This window comes from Diachasmimorpha longicaudata, chromosome 19 (genome assembly GCF_034640455.1).
Source record: "Diachasmimorpha longicaudata isolate KC_UGA_2023 chromosome 19, iyDiaLong2, whole genome shotgun sequence".
Classification (NCBI taxonomy): Eukaryota; Metazoa; Arthropoda; class Insecta; order Hymenoptera; family Braconidae; genus Diachasmimorpha; species Diachasmimorpha longicaudata.
In genome coordinates, this window is record NC_087243.1 from 1,611,306 (window position 1) to 1,627,775 (window position 16,470).

The following is a 16,470-nucleotide window of genomic DNA, read 5'->3' on the forward strand; positions in this document are numbered from 1 at the left end:
GATTAGAGTTACCTGCTACCTAAATCCGGCGGAATAAACCTCGTGGAAAACCGGAATTAGATCTAACGGTTGCTACCTAATGAGTATTATGTTTTAGGGACTTTGGGCAGCAAGAAAGGCCGCTTCACGGCAAATAAAATGCTGAAATATAAAAGGATAAAAATCAAGATCACGAATTGGTTTAACGTTTGAGATAATAAGTATAGAGTTTTGAGTTTGAGTCAGTATTATTAAGCTAGTACCTGGAGGTATCTTCACGAAAAATCCGGTTGAGGGCCCGGATAATACCGTGGAATACTCATGGCCAAGATAATGTGCTACCCGGTGTTGCCTGCAACCCTTCTTTGGGTTTATCGGTCATGTGAGTACAGAGGTCGAGTTGAAATACTTACGCTCCCTTGCGCGAGAGTGTTAGGGCTTTCAGTTGGAAGGCCGTGCAGACAATCACCCAATTGTTGAAGCGGATCGCCATTTGGGTAAAAATTTGCGGTTTTAGTTTAGTCACGGTTTGCGTTGCGAAAGTCCGAACTCCTCTCCGGAGAGTACCTTTGGCAGAAAACTCCCCGATTCGAGTCGCGAACAGAGTGAAAAACCACTCGTAAACCCCAGGGAATTAGCTAACTACTATAAAATATGGATTAGAGGTAATAAGTTAAGAAAAATAATAATAAAGAAAGAAACCTGTAATATTTAAGAGTTTTGAATATGTCGCGCCCTAGTCCCGCGAAAGATAGTACGCGTTGCCACCACCGCGCCTGCGCCGCTTGGGCGAATCCGCAAAATTCCCCACCGCGACGCAACAGGTACGAGCGGGGACACGAGGTTCCGCCATTAGAGTCCTTGTTGCACCGTGACACGCTCAACATCGTCTCCGGAGTAACTCCCGGTGAGAATCGTCCGGAAGAATCCAGCATCACTCCAATCAATGGAGAAATCGGCTCAGCGCGACTCTCCAGAGATGATAAGTACCAGTGTATATATTACAGTGGTGTTACCGCGGGAAATGAGTGCTGAATTCTCGAGTTAACCTGCGGGGCTCGAAATTGCGTCGCTACTTCACCTCAAGGACGCCACCGCCAGGACCAGCGATTTGGAGGATCGAGAATCTTCCAAACGCCTGAAAACGCTACCTTAGTTTCTAAGAACCAATATGTTACCTTAAGTTTTTGGAAAATAAAAAAAAAAAGATTTGGTTCAAGGAGGATAAATAAGACGTCTCGCCAATGCGATTGACGCAGCTACCTTTTTCTACTACCTCTTCGTGTTATCTACGCTACCTATGCTACCTGATATTTCTCCAAACCCCGGGGGTTTTAGGAGAAAATCACGCTATCTCTTTGTTGAGGTTTAGTTCCCTGATAATTGTTAAAAGTGTGGAATTCCGGTTGGGCATGGTGACGCTATCTTTTTGTTATGACGATTAAAATTTATGGTTGGAATTCCCACTAAATTAAATAGATGAGAGGTGTCGAACCTCATCCATAATTAAAAATCAAGCTACCTAGAATCGGAAATCGTCGCTGTCGAATTTGGGCAGGGAAGCGGGCGATATCGGTAAATGATACAAATCTCGGTACAAACGGCGCATTTGACGAATTATCGGCGACTTGGATTAATTGCGTATGTTGAACGTGACCAACTCGTTATTTGAAGTACCAAAAATGAGTCTCGAATCCACGAAGTGGTATCGTTATGCGCTCATTCACATAGTTTATTGTAATTCGTCAAATTAATCGACAGCTTTCTTAATTCGTTAATAGTTCTCGTTACGGATCAGTCCCGTTCCGAGGGAATTAGTTATTAATATCGCGAGCTACCTATTGTTGAAATGCTTTGATAACCGCCCTCGCCCTGAAAAATCCGGTAAGTTACCTATCTCGCTCTCTCTCGGTTTCACGCTACCTGTACCTCTCCTCTCTCTTTCAGATTCGTGTCTAATCCCTGACTCGTCACCCACGTGACCGGGCTAAAGGGGAATATTTTGAGTAAATTCCATAGTTGAATAAATTTACAAGAGATCCCTTCATTTATTTAATTATTTAATTAACTAATTATTCATTTATTTAACTAATTATTTAATTCTAAGAAGTCCGGATCTCCTAGAATGGATTGTTGTCATTTAATATATTAAATTATGAGGATTAAAAATAAATTACTGTTCTTCATCTAGAGTTAAGGATGAGACTATCGATTTCGATTACGATCATGGGTTTACATTGTTCTTGTTTTTCTCGTCCACGAATCCACCCCTCTCTCCTCGATCCACACACTGAGCAACCGTGCAGTCCCGTACCCTCGTAATCCACATTTCCGAGTAAGGTTTTCGAATTCCGTTTTGTCGTTAGTGGATCTTAGGGGATAATTAGTAATCATTTTTGATTAAAGTCTGGTTTATCTGCGGTTCGTCGATTCCGCGTAGTCAAAAATCGGCTGGCGCCCTAAATTATGTAAGAGAGGATTATTGAGCTCCTAATTTCCCAAGAGGTCCCGTTTATGTATTGAGTTTTTGGCGTTACGGATTTGTCGGATGACGACAACGAAGGTAATGGTTTGGCCAGGTTTATGGATAATCGAGTTATTTGGATGTTAGTGTATTGAGTTTTCGCTGAGGCCATAGGAAAACCGTTACAAATGATGAGATCAAGATGTATCAGGTACAGTGATTTCCATTCAAAAAGAAAAAAAGTGAAATTGTCACATATAATACCACAAGAGCTTCAAAATTATCGAGTATTTCCCGATAGATTCGTTGCAAACAAATGAAGGAGTCAAGTTTTTCAGGTTCAAAAATCGTCAAATTTTTCAGGAAAAGTCATTTTCCTGACAATTTGACGACTTCGTTTGTATGCAGGGAACCTAGAGGGGAATACTCGATAATGTTGAAGCTCAAGTGGTATTCAGGAGATTATTTTTCCTATCCAAATTTCGGCAAAGAGAATTGTGCCATGAAATGAAGAGAGGTTTATTTGGTTATTATAAAAAATTGGAATTATAAAAAAATGATAGCATAGAATACCACAAGAGCTCCGAAATTATCGGATATTTCCCGATAGGTTCGTTGCAAACAAATGAACGTAAGAACGTACGTTATTTATTTGTAGGGAACCTTGAGGGAAAAAAAATGTCAACGAATAAATAACATAAATCCCAGTTCAGTTTTCTGTTTTGGAAAAAAAATGAATAACTATATGAATATCTATGGAATATATGAAAAATTTGAAATTTTACTTTCTAGATAATAAAACTCACTGGAGGGATTATTAAAGCGGCCAATCCACAGTATCGGCGATCAACGGACACTGTGAACGACAAAGAATGTCAATTTGGACGTGGGAGCACTTTCGACATCCTTGGCACATTTAACATTACGAATGGAGCTGACAATGGAAGGTCGAAGGTCATCTCATATGAAAAAATTGAGATGGAGAACGTTTGTGCTGCTCGCGAGCCAGTCCAGATCACTGGATGGCTCAAAGAACCATTCAGAAGCATTACCACGGTAAGTGGTTCGAGTTATGGATGTGGCATGTTTTGTACAAGGGTTCATCGCATGACCATTCACGTGGTAACATACATCCCGAGAGAAGATTTGATCGAGGGAATCAAAATGACCATTATAGGTCGAGTTGATCGTCGTGGGGATGGTTTTGTTCTGAATATTAACAGCATGGATGACATCGCCTCCCTGACTGAGGATGTAGCCCTCAATGAAGATGAGTTGGATGATGCTGTCGAAGCACCTCCTCTCAAACGAGGGGCAGCTGAATCTGCATCTGGAGAGGCGATGGACGTCGCGAATAAGGTACTTTTTTTTATTAGTGGTTATGGTTACCCAAATTTAATTACTTTTCATTTTTCATTATTCTCCCTTCAAAGCAAGAGAATATTGCAATATTTTCATCTAATGTTGGCTTAGTTTCAAGCAGAATTCAGTATAATATTTTCATTAGAACATTAATAAAAAAAATTTTCTATGGAAATATAAATGAAAATGCATTGAATCATTCATTAAACAGTTATTAAGAACAGATAATCTTTTTTGTTTCAGAAACTAAAAGCTGAATAGCTTTAATGACGTGCTATTTACTCTGGAAGTTCAATTGCAAAATTGAAAACTTTTTCTATAACAAGTTCTAAACTGTTATTTTTCCACCCAAAAATTGAGTTCTATAACAAGTTTAACACTGTTATTTTTTTACACAAAACTAAAACATTGACAAGCTTGAGCTCTTTAAGAATCTGATTTTTTACTTTTAAAGACTGCCAACTTCATAGCAGTAAGGTTGATACTCATTTAGCTTTAACAATCAAAACAGATGGAATTATAATAATCTATTCATTAACATTAGTATTTATCCAGAATTCATTTCAATATGGCAAAAACTAATTAATTGCAAAAATCATATGGAGAATTATCCTGTTCCCCTTCCTACCTTATCCAAAATCCTATCCAACGATTTCCTTTGACGTCACAAGAAATGTGGAACGCTATATAAACTTCCTGTCTTGATGGTAAAAATGTTTGCCGTATGAAGGTCGGCGGTGCTCCATATAGGCAAGAAAAGTGAATAGAAGAAACCATCAAGACGGGAAGTTTATATAGCGTTCCACATTTCTTGTGACGTCAAAGGAAATCGTTGGATAGGATTTTGGATGAGGTAGGAAGGGGAACAGGATAATTCTCCATATGATTTTTGCAAGAAAAATTACTGAAAAAATGGATAGTCCAGACCGGGATTTGAACCCGGGACCTTCCGATTATGCATCGGGTGCTCTCTTTTTTTTTTTTTTTTTTAACCAAGTTTTTATTCGTAATACAACAGTTATTATATACAATATTTACAAACCTTAAAAACTAGTATAAAAAAAATGGTTTCTTTTACAATAAAAAAAAAAGATATATAAACTTTGGCCTGTAGAGACTCTCTAGCTTATTTAGTAACGATAATACTCTGTGGTATTTATATAAAATAATCAAAAACAGGGTATATCCTATGGTGAGGTTTATACAATATATAATGTATCAAGTAAGTTGTTTTATAATAAAGTGCTTAAAAAAAAAAAGGTATGTATATAAAGATTGCTTGGGTGTATAAAAAAAAAGCACAACAGTATTGGCAAATTGATTAGAGTTAAACGAACGAGATTTTTTTTTTTATCAATAAACAAAAATAAAAAAAAATCACTAATTGTGAATACAATTCTTTTGGTTCACTTAAGTATGTATGAATCATTGATCATGAGTCATTGTTGCGATGAATTATTGAGCTGATATATATGTTAATCCGACTCTAACTCAAAAAGAGAGAATTTTAAGGAGGACGATAATTGTGACGGTGAAATCGATTTCGACGTCTATCTTTATTTTTATTTTTATTCAATTGTTTGAAGAGTTCTTCGCGAATTTTCAATTCCCTCATGTGCCTGTCGCCAGGGTTCAGCCACCAAAATTGCTTATTTACTCTAGAGAAATCTTCAAAATCCACTTTTGGGATGTCTCTCGAATATACAAATTCTTTATTTTCAAAATCGTCTATGGGGATTTTTTTGTTATATTTATGTCTGCTAATGTGGAATAAGACTGGTCTGTTCAGTTCGTCCTGAAACAAACCAATTCTATCATAATACGTGAAGTATTGGGGTTTAATACACCCACAGCGAGCTCTTCCCACAGCCTCGTCTGCTGGGAACTCCGCAAGTGCATTAATAGTTTCGTTTTTGATGATTTCAAGTTTATTATAGTAATTTCGACTTAATCTGAGAATAAAATTATCGATTCTTGGAATTTCAGCTCTGCTGTAGAGAATTTTATTACTGCATCGGGTGCTCTCCCAACTGAGCTATCCGGCTCCTAGCCATTTTTTCCGTTCACTTTTCTTGCCTATATGGAGCACCGCCGACCTTCATACGGCAAACATTTTTACCATCACGGGAAGTTTATATAGCGTTCCACATTTCTTGTGACGTCAAAGGAAATCGTTGGATAGGATTTTGGATGAGGTAGGAAGGGGAACAGGATAATTCTCCATATGATTTTTGCAAGAAAAATTACTGAAAAAATGGATAGTCCAGACCGGGATTTGAACCCGGGACCTTCCGATTATGCATCGGGTGCTTCCCCAACTGAGCTATCCGGCTCCTAGCCATTTCTTCTATTCACTTTTCTTGCCTATATGGAGCACCGCCGTCCTTCATTCGGCAATCATTTTTATCAACAAGACGGGATTTATTTTTGGTCAGTGCATTTTTGCTACTAATCAATTTTATGATTAAAATAGATAAAGCTCTCCGGAATCACAGATAAGTGATACAAAGGATGTATTCATGTTAATGTTTGTTCATAGTTCTTAACATAAGTAATAATGTTAATTATAATTGTTGGAACATTATTTTTGTTTTCATTTCAAAATCCGTCCCACTCCTGTAAATGTTTATTGAACGCAAGTGGCATAGGTTTGGAGTTAATGGTTTTATCAATAAAAATTAAAAACGCGATTTTTTTGCACACATCCAGTTTGAACCTTCCCTACGGTTGTAACTCGCAGGTATACACCTTGGTGCGGCAACAATGTCTCCTGCACTACTACTCACGAAAAGTAATTTGCAAGCAGCGATGTTCTTGGTTATGTGAAGGGAATAAATAATCTCAATCGCATAATTTGATGTTCACAAATAATTAGAAAATCTTTAATTATTACATTAGATTATTATGAGACTTGGAACGCTGTGACACGTCAGAGCTCCGAAGAGAGACACACAAGACTAAAGTTATATCCAAAACACAGTCGTGATTCTCCGGAAGTTCAGATCATAGACAAATGAATGAGTCTTCGAAGGGGGACACGTAACACTACTCCCCTCCGCAAAAAGATTGCCGCCCCGGCAATCACACCAGGGACTATTTGAGATATTACAACTCTAGGATTTGTTGCTTTAATTTATGACAAATTGAAAAATTTAAGCGTTGCAAGATCTCACATAGGGAGGGCCCCAGTCTGTTCTTTAGCTAAAACCTCCCAGAAATCAACGCTAAAGAACAGCCGATTAATATTTGTTTGATTCTACAGGGTCCCCTTTATCTTATTGTAAAGGGTGCACCGGCGTGTTTGGGGGGTGGTTTGGAACCGAAAAGTCCTTTTCCACTTTTCGCCCCGACGCACCCCTATCGAGATATGGGGGTGAAAAGAGGGGCCAATGGGGCGCGAGCTTTGCGCGGCTGTACGTCCGTGTGCCGCGGGTAAGCGGTGTGCGTGCTTCCCCTTCCCCACGGACGGACGTTCCATTCCGCTAGTGAGAGGAAGAGAGGGGGGGGGGAAGATATTTCTCTCTCAATCATTGCCAATTTCAAGACAAACCTTGGGGGGGGGGGTAGAGGGGGTGATTAAATTACATAATTAATGTTTAAAATTGTCGAAATAATAATAAACACGTTAAATAATAAACGCGATTTCTTGATTATCAAAGAATCAAATTGTCTACAACAAATGTCTTATGGCGGGTCCCGTAAATCCATTTGTTTATGTAATAATTGGATGTAAAATTTAAACAACAATCCGCGATTAATTATTAAACTAAGACATCTACGCGATTTTTCGATACAATCATTAATGTGTAAAATTGAATTTTTGGCAAAAAAACCGTCTTGACAAAATGTTGTAAACCCATTTGTTTACAGGATAATTGGCAAAACGTGTTTTTTGGTGGAAAAATTCTGAAAATCGCGGGCATCCCCTCTGAAATTTACCCGCGATTGTTTATGATTAATTATCTCGATAATAGGCTCTTTTACAGCATTTTGTCAAGAGATCTTTTTTATTGTAAATTTAATTTACAACAAGAAAGGTCTCTTGACAAAATGCTGTAAAAGAGCCTATTATCGAGATAATTAATAATAAACAATCGCGGGCAAATTTCAGAGGGGATAGCTCGCGATTTTCGCGGAATCCGGCGCAATAACCGCGTTTTCTTGATTATCAACTAAACAAATGGATTTACGGCCTTTTGTCACAAGACATTTTTTGCAGAGAATCCAATTTTCTACAATAAATGTCTTCTGGTGGAATCCCGTAAATCCATTTGTTTATTGAATAATTGGATTTGAATTTTAAACAACAATCGGCGATTAATTATCAAATTAAGACATCTACGCGATTTTTCGATAAGATCATTAATGTTTAAAATTGCATTTCTCGCAAAAAAGCCGTCTTGACAAAATGTTGTAAACCCATTTGTTTACAAGATAATTGGCAAAACGGGTTTTTTGTTGGAAAAATTCGGAAAATCGTGGGCATCCCCCTTGGCGTTCCAAAGCTAATTATTTAAATGTTAATTATCTCATTATGCAATAGCCCTACAGTGTTTTGTCAAGAGATATTGTTTAAAAGAGAGAGAAAGATCACCCAATCCTCCAGTAAATATTCTCGAACATTCCAGAAAACTTAATTCAAATAGTTTTTCTAAATCACCCTATAGAGGGATGAGAAAATCACCACGCGCTACGACTCGTACGCCCAACGGACGTTTCTGAGAGTCAGTCCATCTACAGCCTTGACGCACCACAGACGTTCAAGTTTTTGTAGCTATCTCTAAATCAAATATCTCCAAGAAAACCTCAATTTTTCAATCGCGTGCTCTATAACTGTTCTAGTATATCACCAGCAGTGCGGGAATTGAAATTATCAACCATTAACTGTACAATTCTTTCAAAGACGCGAGGTTACGCCTCAAATTATTTATAATAAATTAAACAGTGCATCCCCCAATAGTCTAACGTGTCTTGTGTCTTTTAATTTTTCCCACTGATCCCAAATCGGCACCGCATACTCGTCTCTATCTCAAACATTTGGTCCTTCGAGCCGGATATGGGAAATCGGTGGAAAAATTACATCGTGAATTTTGTTCAGTGAAAAGTTCGTGAAGTGATAATTGACACTCAGGTACGTGCGGTCAACATTCCTCACGGGCTTAACAAAAGGACAAGGTCAGAGAACATCACCAAACACTGGGTCTAGTGTTTACATTCAGGCGTACTCAACCATAAACACCGACACCCAGGACTCAACGTGCTTCTTCGAACCGTCGGAACACCTCGTGAAGCCGAACTCAGCCGAACCTCAGTGGGACTCAACCGACCTCAGAAAGCGGCATCACCAAGTAAGCACTCTACATTACCGACTGCAAGTGTGAATAAGTCAGCATTAGGTAAAGTAGAAATCAAATAGCTACTCACCAAGTAAGTAACCATGTCTGACTTACACCAAAAACACCCAGACGATCTCGAAGAGATTCTCGATGATCAATTTAAAGATGCGGATGCTAATTTTGCTCGTCCAAGTATTAGAGTGTCCGAAGCTACAGAGGACATGCCCACTCCAGGTCCGTCATCATTAGAGGTTAATGATGACGTCTCAGAGCAAAAGCAACCAGAGCCCACTCCAACTCGCATCAAGACGCGGGAATCATGTATTGGGGTGCCACCAATACCGGACCCGCTGAATCTGTCTGCGCTACAAAACTTCCAGCTCCAGCAAATCCGAACAAAGCTGCGTGGATTTAGTGAACTGCACAAGGAGCTGCTGGAACTGGCCACTCAAATAACTAGGCTCACGTTAGATGAACTCGAGGGCCACGAGAAAATGCTGGAAGCTGACTGGAACGAGGTAGTGACCATTCAAAAGGACTTCGCGGTCAACCTGCTTCCCACTCAAGAGTACCTGGCCTATGAGGGGTGTAAAAAGGCCACCACATGGCGTCGGGACTGCACAAAGTTGATTTATCAACTGAAAGGGCAACTTAAAAAAGAGGAGGCTAACGCCTCCACCTCAACGAAGCAGGCCAATCAACTGAAGCGAATCTCCCTCATCACGTTCGACGGGAGTCACTCTAAATGGAGCCAATTTAGAGATCTATTCCAATCACTGGTGAGCAAGGACGACTCAATCCCACCAGTACAGAAGCTGGTTCGTCTCAAGGAAGCACTCAAGGGACCAGCCTCTCAATTATTGTCCACATTCACAATCACCGAGGAGAATTATGAGAAGGCATGGGACAAATTAGTGAGGAAATATGAGGATCCTAGATTAGCAGCACAAGCTCTATTCAACAGGGTCCTCAGTCTTCCCAAAATCACTAAGGCGAACGCAGAGAACCTCAATTCGAACGCGGCAGCTACGCTGGAGACGTTCGATCAGCTGATCACCACAACCAAGCTTCCAAAAGACCAGATTTTGGAACAGATGCTGGTTCATCTATTAAGAAGATCTCTGGACACAGAGACCCTAAGAGCATGGGAACTCAAAGTAGGGGATTCCAAGGATTTCCCATCACTCAAGGAGTTCACCAACTTCGTGGAGTCGTGCGCACGAGGCATCAACGCAGGAGAACGACTCCATTCCAAGTCGCAGACCCAACGACCACGACCAGCATCTCCTCAAGGAACAAGAAGGGTTTTCACCGCGTCAACTCAATCAGCCGATCATCGGGAAGCAACTAAGCCCAGTAACAACTGCGCTTACTGCAAGGGGTCGCATTTCATCGCGAATTGCGAAAAATTCATAGCCCTGTCACCAATTAAGAGGAACGACTTCGTATCAACCACCAGACTGTGCTTCAACTGTCTAGGGCCACACGTCTTCTCAAAGTGCAAGACTCAAAAGACGTGCTTCACCTGCAAACGCAGGCACCACACTCTGATCCACGGAGGCAGCCCACACACCTCGGGAGAGGTGCACCAGAACGAGCCAGTAGCTTCCACCTCAAAGGCAGAGATTGCACCTCCAAAGAAGGAGTCGACAGATTGGAGTGAGTGTACATAAAAATCATTCACTTTAATCAGAACCCTTACTGATCGCACTCAACTCAACAGACTCGAGAAGTACATCACCGAAGACTACGCTCAACACGGCAACGATCAGTAAGGCAGAAGAGACACGCAATCAGAAGATACTCAATAATCAGCGGAGTCACCAATCAAAAGACACTCACCAATGTGTATTGCTAGCCACAGCCCAAGCAAGAATCCAATCTCCAAGAGGCTTCACACTGAGTATAAGAATGCTCCTCGATCAAGGATCAGAGCTATCCTTCATCTCCGAGCAACTAGTAAAATCTCTCTACCTCTCAATAAGGTCATCATCAATTGAGCTCATCGGAATCGCAGAGACGAACGCAGGGCGCACGAGAGGAGTAGCTTCAATTACGCTCTACGCAATCGACGGGTCAGAACAAGTTGACCTTGAAGCTCACGTCCTCAAGAAACTCACCGTGAAGCTACCATCCTTCTCCTGCAAATCACCAAGGATCGACCCACTCCAAGGTCTTCAACTAGCCGATCCAGACTATCTCAAACCTGGGCCAATAGACATCATATTAGGAGCTGATACCTATGGGCGGATCCTCAAGCAGAGAGTAGTCAGCTCCAGTAATACTCAATTAGTTGGCCAACAAACCGTATTCGGATGGATCCTATCCGGACCATTCGAATGCAAAGGTTGTTCACCAAGGATTTCATTATCGGCCGTAAAGGAATCCTCCAATGAACAACTCCTAGAGCTTCTTCAAAGATTTTGGACCCAGGAAGAATTACCCACAACGCAGAACTCAGAGCTATCACCAGATGAACTCCAGTGTGAGAAAATATTTAAGTCCACGCACTCAAGAGACAAGACCGGGCGCTATACAGTTAGACTCCCTCTAAGGACATCAGCAGAAGCACTCGGCAACTCAAAGCTCAAAGCCTCAAGGCAACTACAGTCAGTTGCACGTCGTCTCAAGGCAGACGATAATTATGCCAAGCTCTATAGAGACTTCATCGATGAGTATGAGGCATTAGGACACATGAGGAGAGCACCAATAGAAGAAGAACCCTCCACAGCATACTATCTACCGCATCACGGGGTTCTACGAGAAGACGCACTCACTACGAAATTGAGAGTAGTCTTCAACGGCTCAAGCAAAACCTCATCAGGAATATCCCTCAACGATATCCTCTATCCTGGTGGGAAGCTCCAAGCAGACACGATGAACGTCTTGACATGGCTGAGGAAGCACAAACTAGTCTTTGGAACAGACATAGTCAAGATGTTTCGACAGATAAACGTTCACAAAGACCAGTGGAATCTCCAGAGAATACTGTTGCACAATTCGCAACAACAGCTCATCACCTACGAGCTCACCACAGTTACGTACGGACTCAACTGTTCTCCATGGCTATCTCTAAGAGTGCTCCAGCAATTAGCAGAGGACGAAGGCCATCGATATCCTGCCGCAGTTGAGACACTCACCAAAGGCAGATATGTCGATGACATTTAAGGTGGAGCAGAAACCGCAGAAGAACTCAGAGAAATCGCCTGGCAGCTGAGTGGTCTTTGCCAAGCAGGCGGGTTTCCACTCCAGAAGTGGAGCAGCAACTGTCCACAAGCCTTGGAGACATTAGGAATACCATCAACTCAATCGATAATCCAATTCCAAGAGCCTATCACCAAAGTCCTTGGATTGTATTGGCATCAAACCAGTGATACATTCCAATACAAATCAAAGGAGTTCGATTCAGCAGTGTTCACGAAGAGGACAACACTATCAGAAATAGCTCAACTCTTCGATCCATTGGGACTCATCGCACCAGTAGTCACTCGAGGAAAAATAATCATCCAGGATCTATGGAAGTTCAAACTCAACTGGGATGAACCTCTACCAGAAGACTATCAACGCCAATGGAAAGACTTCAGGCTCAATCTCAATACGCTGAATCAAATCTCAGTACCGAGATGGTTGAGAATTTCATCCAAGACGAAGAGAATCCAAATCCATGGATTCGCAGACGCCTCCACCGCAGCAATGGGTGCAGTAGTGTACCTCAGGACAGAGAACTTCAATGAGCCTACTTCAACAGTATTGGTCTGCGCAAAAACAAGAGTGGCTCCTATCAAGCGTATGACCATTCCTCGTCTTGAACTCAACGCAGCTGTCCTGCTTACGAAGTTAGTGGTCATCACCAAAGAGATGCTCGACCTCAGGGAAGTAGAAACTCACCTATGGACAGATTCTATGGTAACCCTGGCATGGATCAAAGGACACCCCTCAAGATGGAAAGACTACGTCCAAAACCGAGTCATCAAAATCCAGGACTCACTCCCAGATGCAAGCTGGAGACATATCAGCGGCAAGGAGAATCCAGCCGACTGTGCCTCAAGAGGAATAGCTCCTCAAGAACTAGCAGTACATCCCCTATGGTGGACCGGACCTGAATGGATTAACCAGGATCCCCAGGAATGGCCTTCCTCAATAGAAGACGTTCCAGCAGTAGCAGCAACCGAAGCAAGACCATCACCATCCTACCCAGTGGCCATGAAGATCAATGCCTTAGCCGAACTACTCAACAGGTACTCCAGAATGGAAAAGGTACTCCAAGTAACAGCGACACTGAACAGAGCAATCGAGCGATTTAGAAGACAGTCAGTTCCCCAGACGCCCGTCCTCACCATCAGAGAACTCATCGAGGCCAGGACATTCTGGGTAAAAATAACTCAAGCTCAATATTTTGCTTCTGTTCATAGGTTGCTCGTGAGAAACGCTCAAGTACCACGGAGTCATCCTCTGGCAAAGTTAACGCCCACTCTAGACGAACTCGGAATTATCCGACTAGGAGGCCGTCTCAAAAACTCACAGCTGGATCCCGAAGAGATTCACCCAGCAATCCTGCCTCGACAGTCACGACTAACGACGTTAGTCCTCGAAGAAGCTCACCGAAAAACTCTGCACGGTGGGACACAACTCACCCTAGCTTTCACGCGACAGAAGTACTGGATCATCGGTGGCAGAGGCACTGTCAGAGCCCATATCCAGAAATGTGCCATCTGCATCAGACACCGAGGACGCCAGGCTCAACAGCGAATGGCACCACTGCCGGCTGTTAGAACTTCACCAACACGAGCATTCCTCCACACGGGACTGGACTATGCAGGTCCACTTCCCATTCTCAAATGGCGGCCTACAAACGCCCAACCATCTATGGTGCATATTGCAGTTTTTGTCTGTTTCAGCACATCAGCTGTTCATCTCGAGCTCGTGTCCAGGCAGACGACAGATGCCTTCATAGGGGCATATAAGAGATTCACCGGAAGAAGAGGAATCCCCGAAGTGATGTACAGCGACAACGCCACTACATTTGTTGGCGCAGCCTCAGTACTCAAGACGCTGTACAATCAACCCTCGAGAGAGAACCTCGAGATTCAAGCTGCCCTCGCCACACAGGGGACTCAATGGAGCTTCTCACCACCGAGAGCACCCCACTTTGGTGGCAAATGGGAGGCAGCTGTGAAATCCACCAAGTTCCACCTCAAGAGAGTCCTCGGATCATCAACATTCACCTATGAGGAACTCAACAGCATCCTCATCCAAATCGAGGCCTGCCTGAATTCGAGGCCAATCACTCCAATGACGGATGACGCAGAAGACCTCCAAGCACTCACCCCAGGACATTTCCTGATCGGTGAGCCACTCCAGATCATACCAGAACCAACCCTCCTCAACAGAGAGCCCAGAAAACTACAAAGATGGAATCTGGTTACTCAAAAAATCCAGCAGTTCTGGTCCAGATGGGCTAGAGAGTGTCTCCAACGACATCAAGCCATCTATAAGTGGAACCAGAGAGAGAGGAACATCGAGGTTGGAGACATGGTCCTGATGATCGACGAAGATTATCCTCCAGCAAAATGGCCCCTCGCAAGAGTAATAGAAATTCACCCAGGAGCAGATGGCCTAACCAGAGTTGCAACCATCAGGACCTCAAAAGCATCAGTTCCAACACAACAAAATGGAACTCCCATCTTAGAGAGGATCACCAGCACCAGCTCAATCTTCAAAAGACCCATCGCCAAGCTCTGCCTCCTACCGACAGATCCACCTCCAGCAGAACAACCTCCAGAAGAGGAGCCAGAGCAGGAAGAGGAGTAGACACCTACCAAAGCCATCCACCGTAGAAGAGAAACTCAAGAGAGATAATTCATCATCCCTGATGATGAATGGGCCCCGGGATGTTTAAAAGAGAGAGAAAGATCACCCAATCCTCCAGTAAATATTCTCGAACATTCCAGAAAACTTAATTCAAATAGTTTTTCTAAATCACCCTATAGAGGGATGAGAAAATCACCACGCGCTACGACTCGTACGCCCAACGGACGTTTCTGAGAGTCAGTCCATCTACAGCCTTGACGAACCACAGACGTTCAAGTTTTTTTGTAGCTATCTCTAAATCAAATATCTCCAAGAAAACCTCAATTTTTCAATCGCGTGCTCTATAACTGTTCTAGTATATCACCAGCAGTGCGGGAATTGAAATTATCAACCATTAACTGTACAATTCTTTCAAAGACGCGAGGTTACGCCTCAAATTATTTATAATAAATTAAACAGTGCATCCCCCAATAGTCTAACGTGTCTTGTGTCTTTTAATTTTTCCCACTGATCCCAAATCGGCACCGCATACTCGTCTCTATCTCAAACAGGTCTCTTGACAAAATGCTGTAAAAGAGCCTATTATCGAGATAAATAATAATAAACAATCGCGGGCAAATTTCAGAGGGGATAGCTCGCGATTTTCGCGGAATCCGGCGCAATAACCGCGTTTTCTTGATTATCAACTAAACAAATGGATTTACGGCCTTTTGTCACAAGACATTTTTTGCAGAGAATCCAATTTTCTACAATAAATGTCTTCTGGTGGAATCCCGTAAATCCATTTGTTTATTGAATAATTGGATTTGAATTTTAAACAACAATCCGCGATTAATTATCAAATTAAGACATCTACGCGATTTTTCGATAAGATCATTAATGTTTAAAATTGCATTTCTCGCAAAAAAGCCGTCTTGACAAAATGTTGTAAACCCATTTGTTTACAAGATAATTGGCAAAACGGGTTTTTTGTTGGAAAAATTCGGAAAATCGTGGGCATCCCCCTTGGCGTTGCAAAGCTAATTATTTAAATGTTAATTATCTCATTATGCAATAGCCCTACAGTGTTTTGTCAAAAGATCTTTTTTATTGTAAATTTAATTTACAACAAGAAAGGTCTCTTGACAAAATGCTGTAAAAGAGCCTATTATCGAGATAAATAATAATAAACAATCGCGGGCAAATTTCAGAGGGGATAGCTCGCGATTTTCGCGGAATCCGGAGCAATAACCGCGTTATCTTGATTATCACGTAAACAAATGGATTTACGGCTTTTTGTCACGAGACATTTTTTACAGAGAATAAAATTATCTACAATAAATGTCTCCTGGTGGAATCCCGTAAATCCATTTGTTTATTGAATAATTGGATTTGAATTTTAAACAACAATCCGCGATTAATTATCAAATTAAGACATCTACGCGATTTTTCGATAAGATCATTAATGTTTAAAATTGCATTTCTCGCAAAAAAGCCGTCTTGACAAAATGTTGTAAACCCATTTGTTTACAAGATAAT

The 16,470-nt window shown here is 41.7% G+C and overlaps 2 protein-coding genes across 2 annotated transcripts; both read left to right on the top strand.

The window, feature by feature from the left end:
- The first annotated feature begins 2,645 nt into the window (after positions 1–2,645).
- On the top strand, positions 2,646–4,361 carry LOC135171208 (uncharacterized). Its single transcript, XM_064137596.1, has 4 exons — positions 2,646–2,654; positions 3,102–3,155; positions 3,236–3,802; positions 4,049–4,361. The coding sequence occupies exons 1-4, from the start codon at positions 2,646–2,648 to the stop codon at positions 4,064–4,066; spliced, it is 648 nt and encodes a 215-aa protein (XP_063993666.1). The 3' UTR covers positions 4,067–4,361.
- A 4,881-nt stretch (positions 4,362–9,242) lies between these two features.
- Positions 9,243–14,952, top strand: LOC135171209 (uncharacterized). Its single transcript, XM_064137597.1, has 3 exons — positions 9,243–10,800; positions 10,865–12,286; positions 12,332–14,952. Exons 1-3 carry the CDS (start codon positions 9,243–9,245, stop codon positions 14,950–14,952), a joined length of 5,601 nt encoding a protein of 1,866 aa, XP_063993667.1.
- The last annotated feature ends 1,518 nt before the right edge of the window (positions 14,953–16,470 follow it).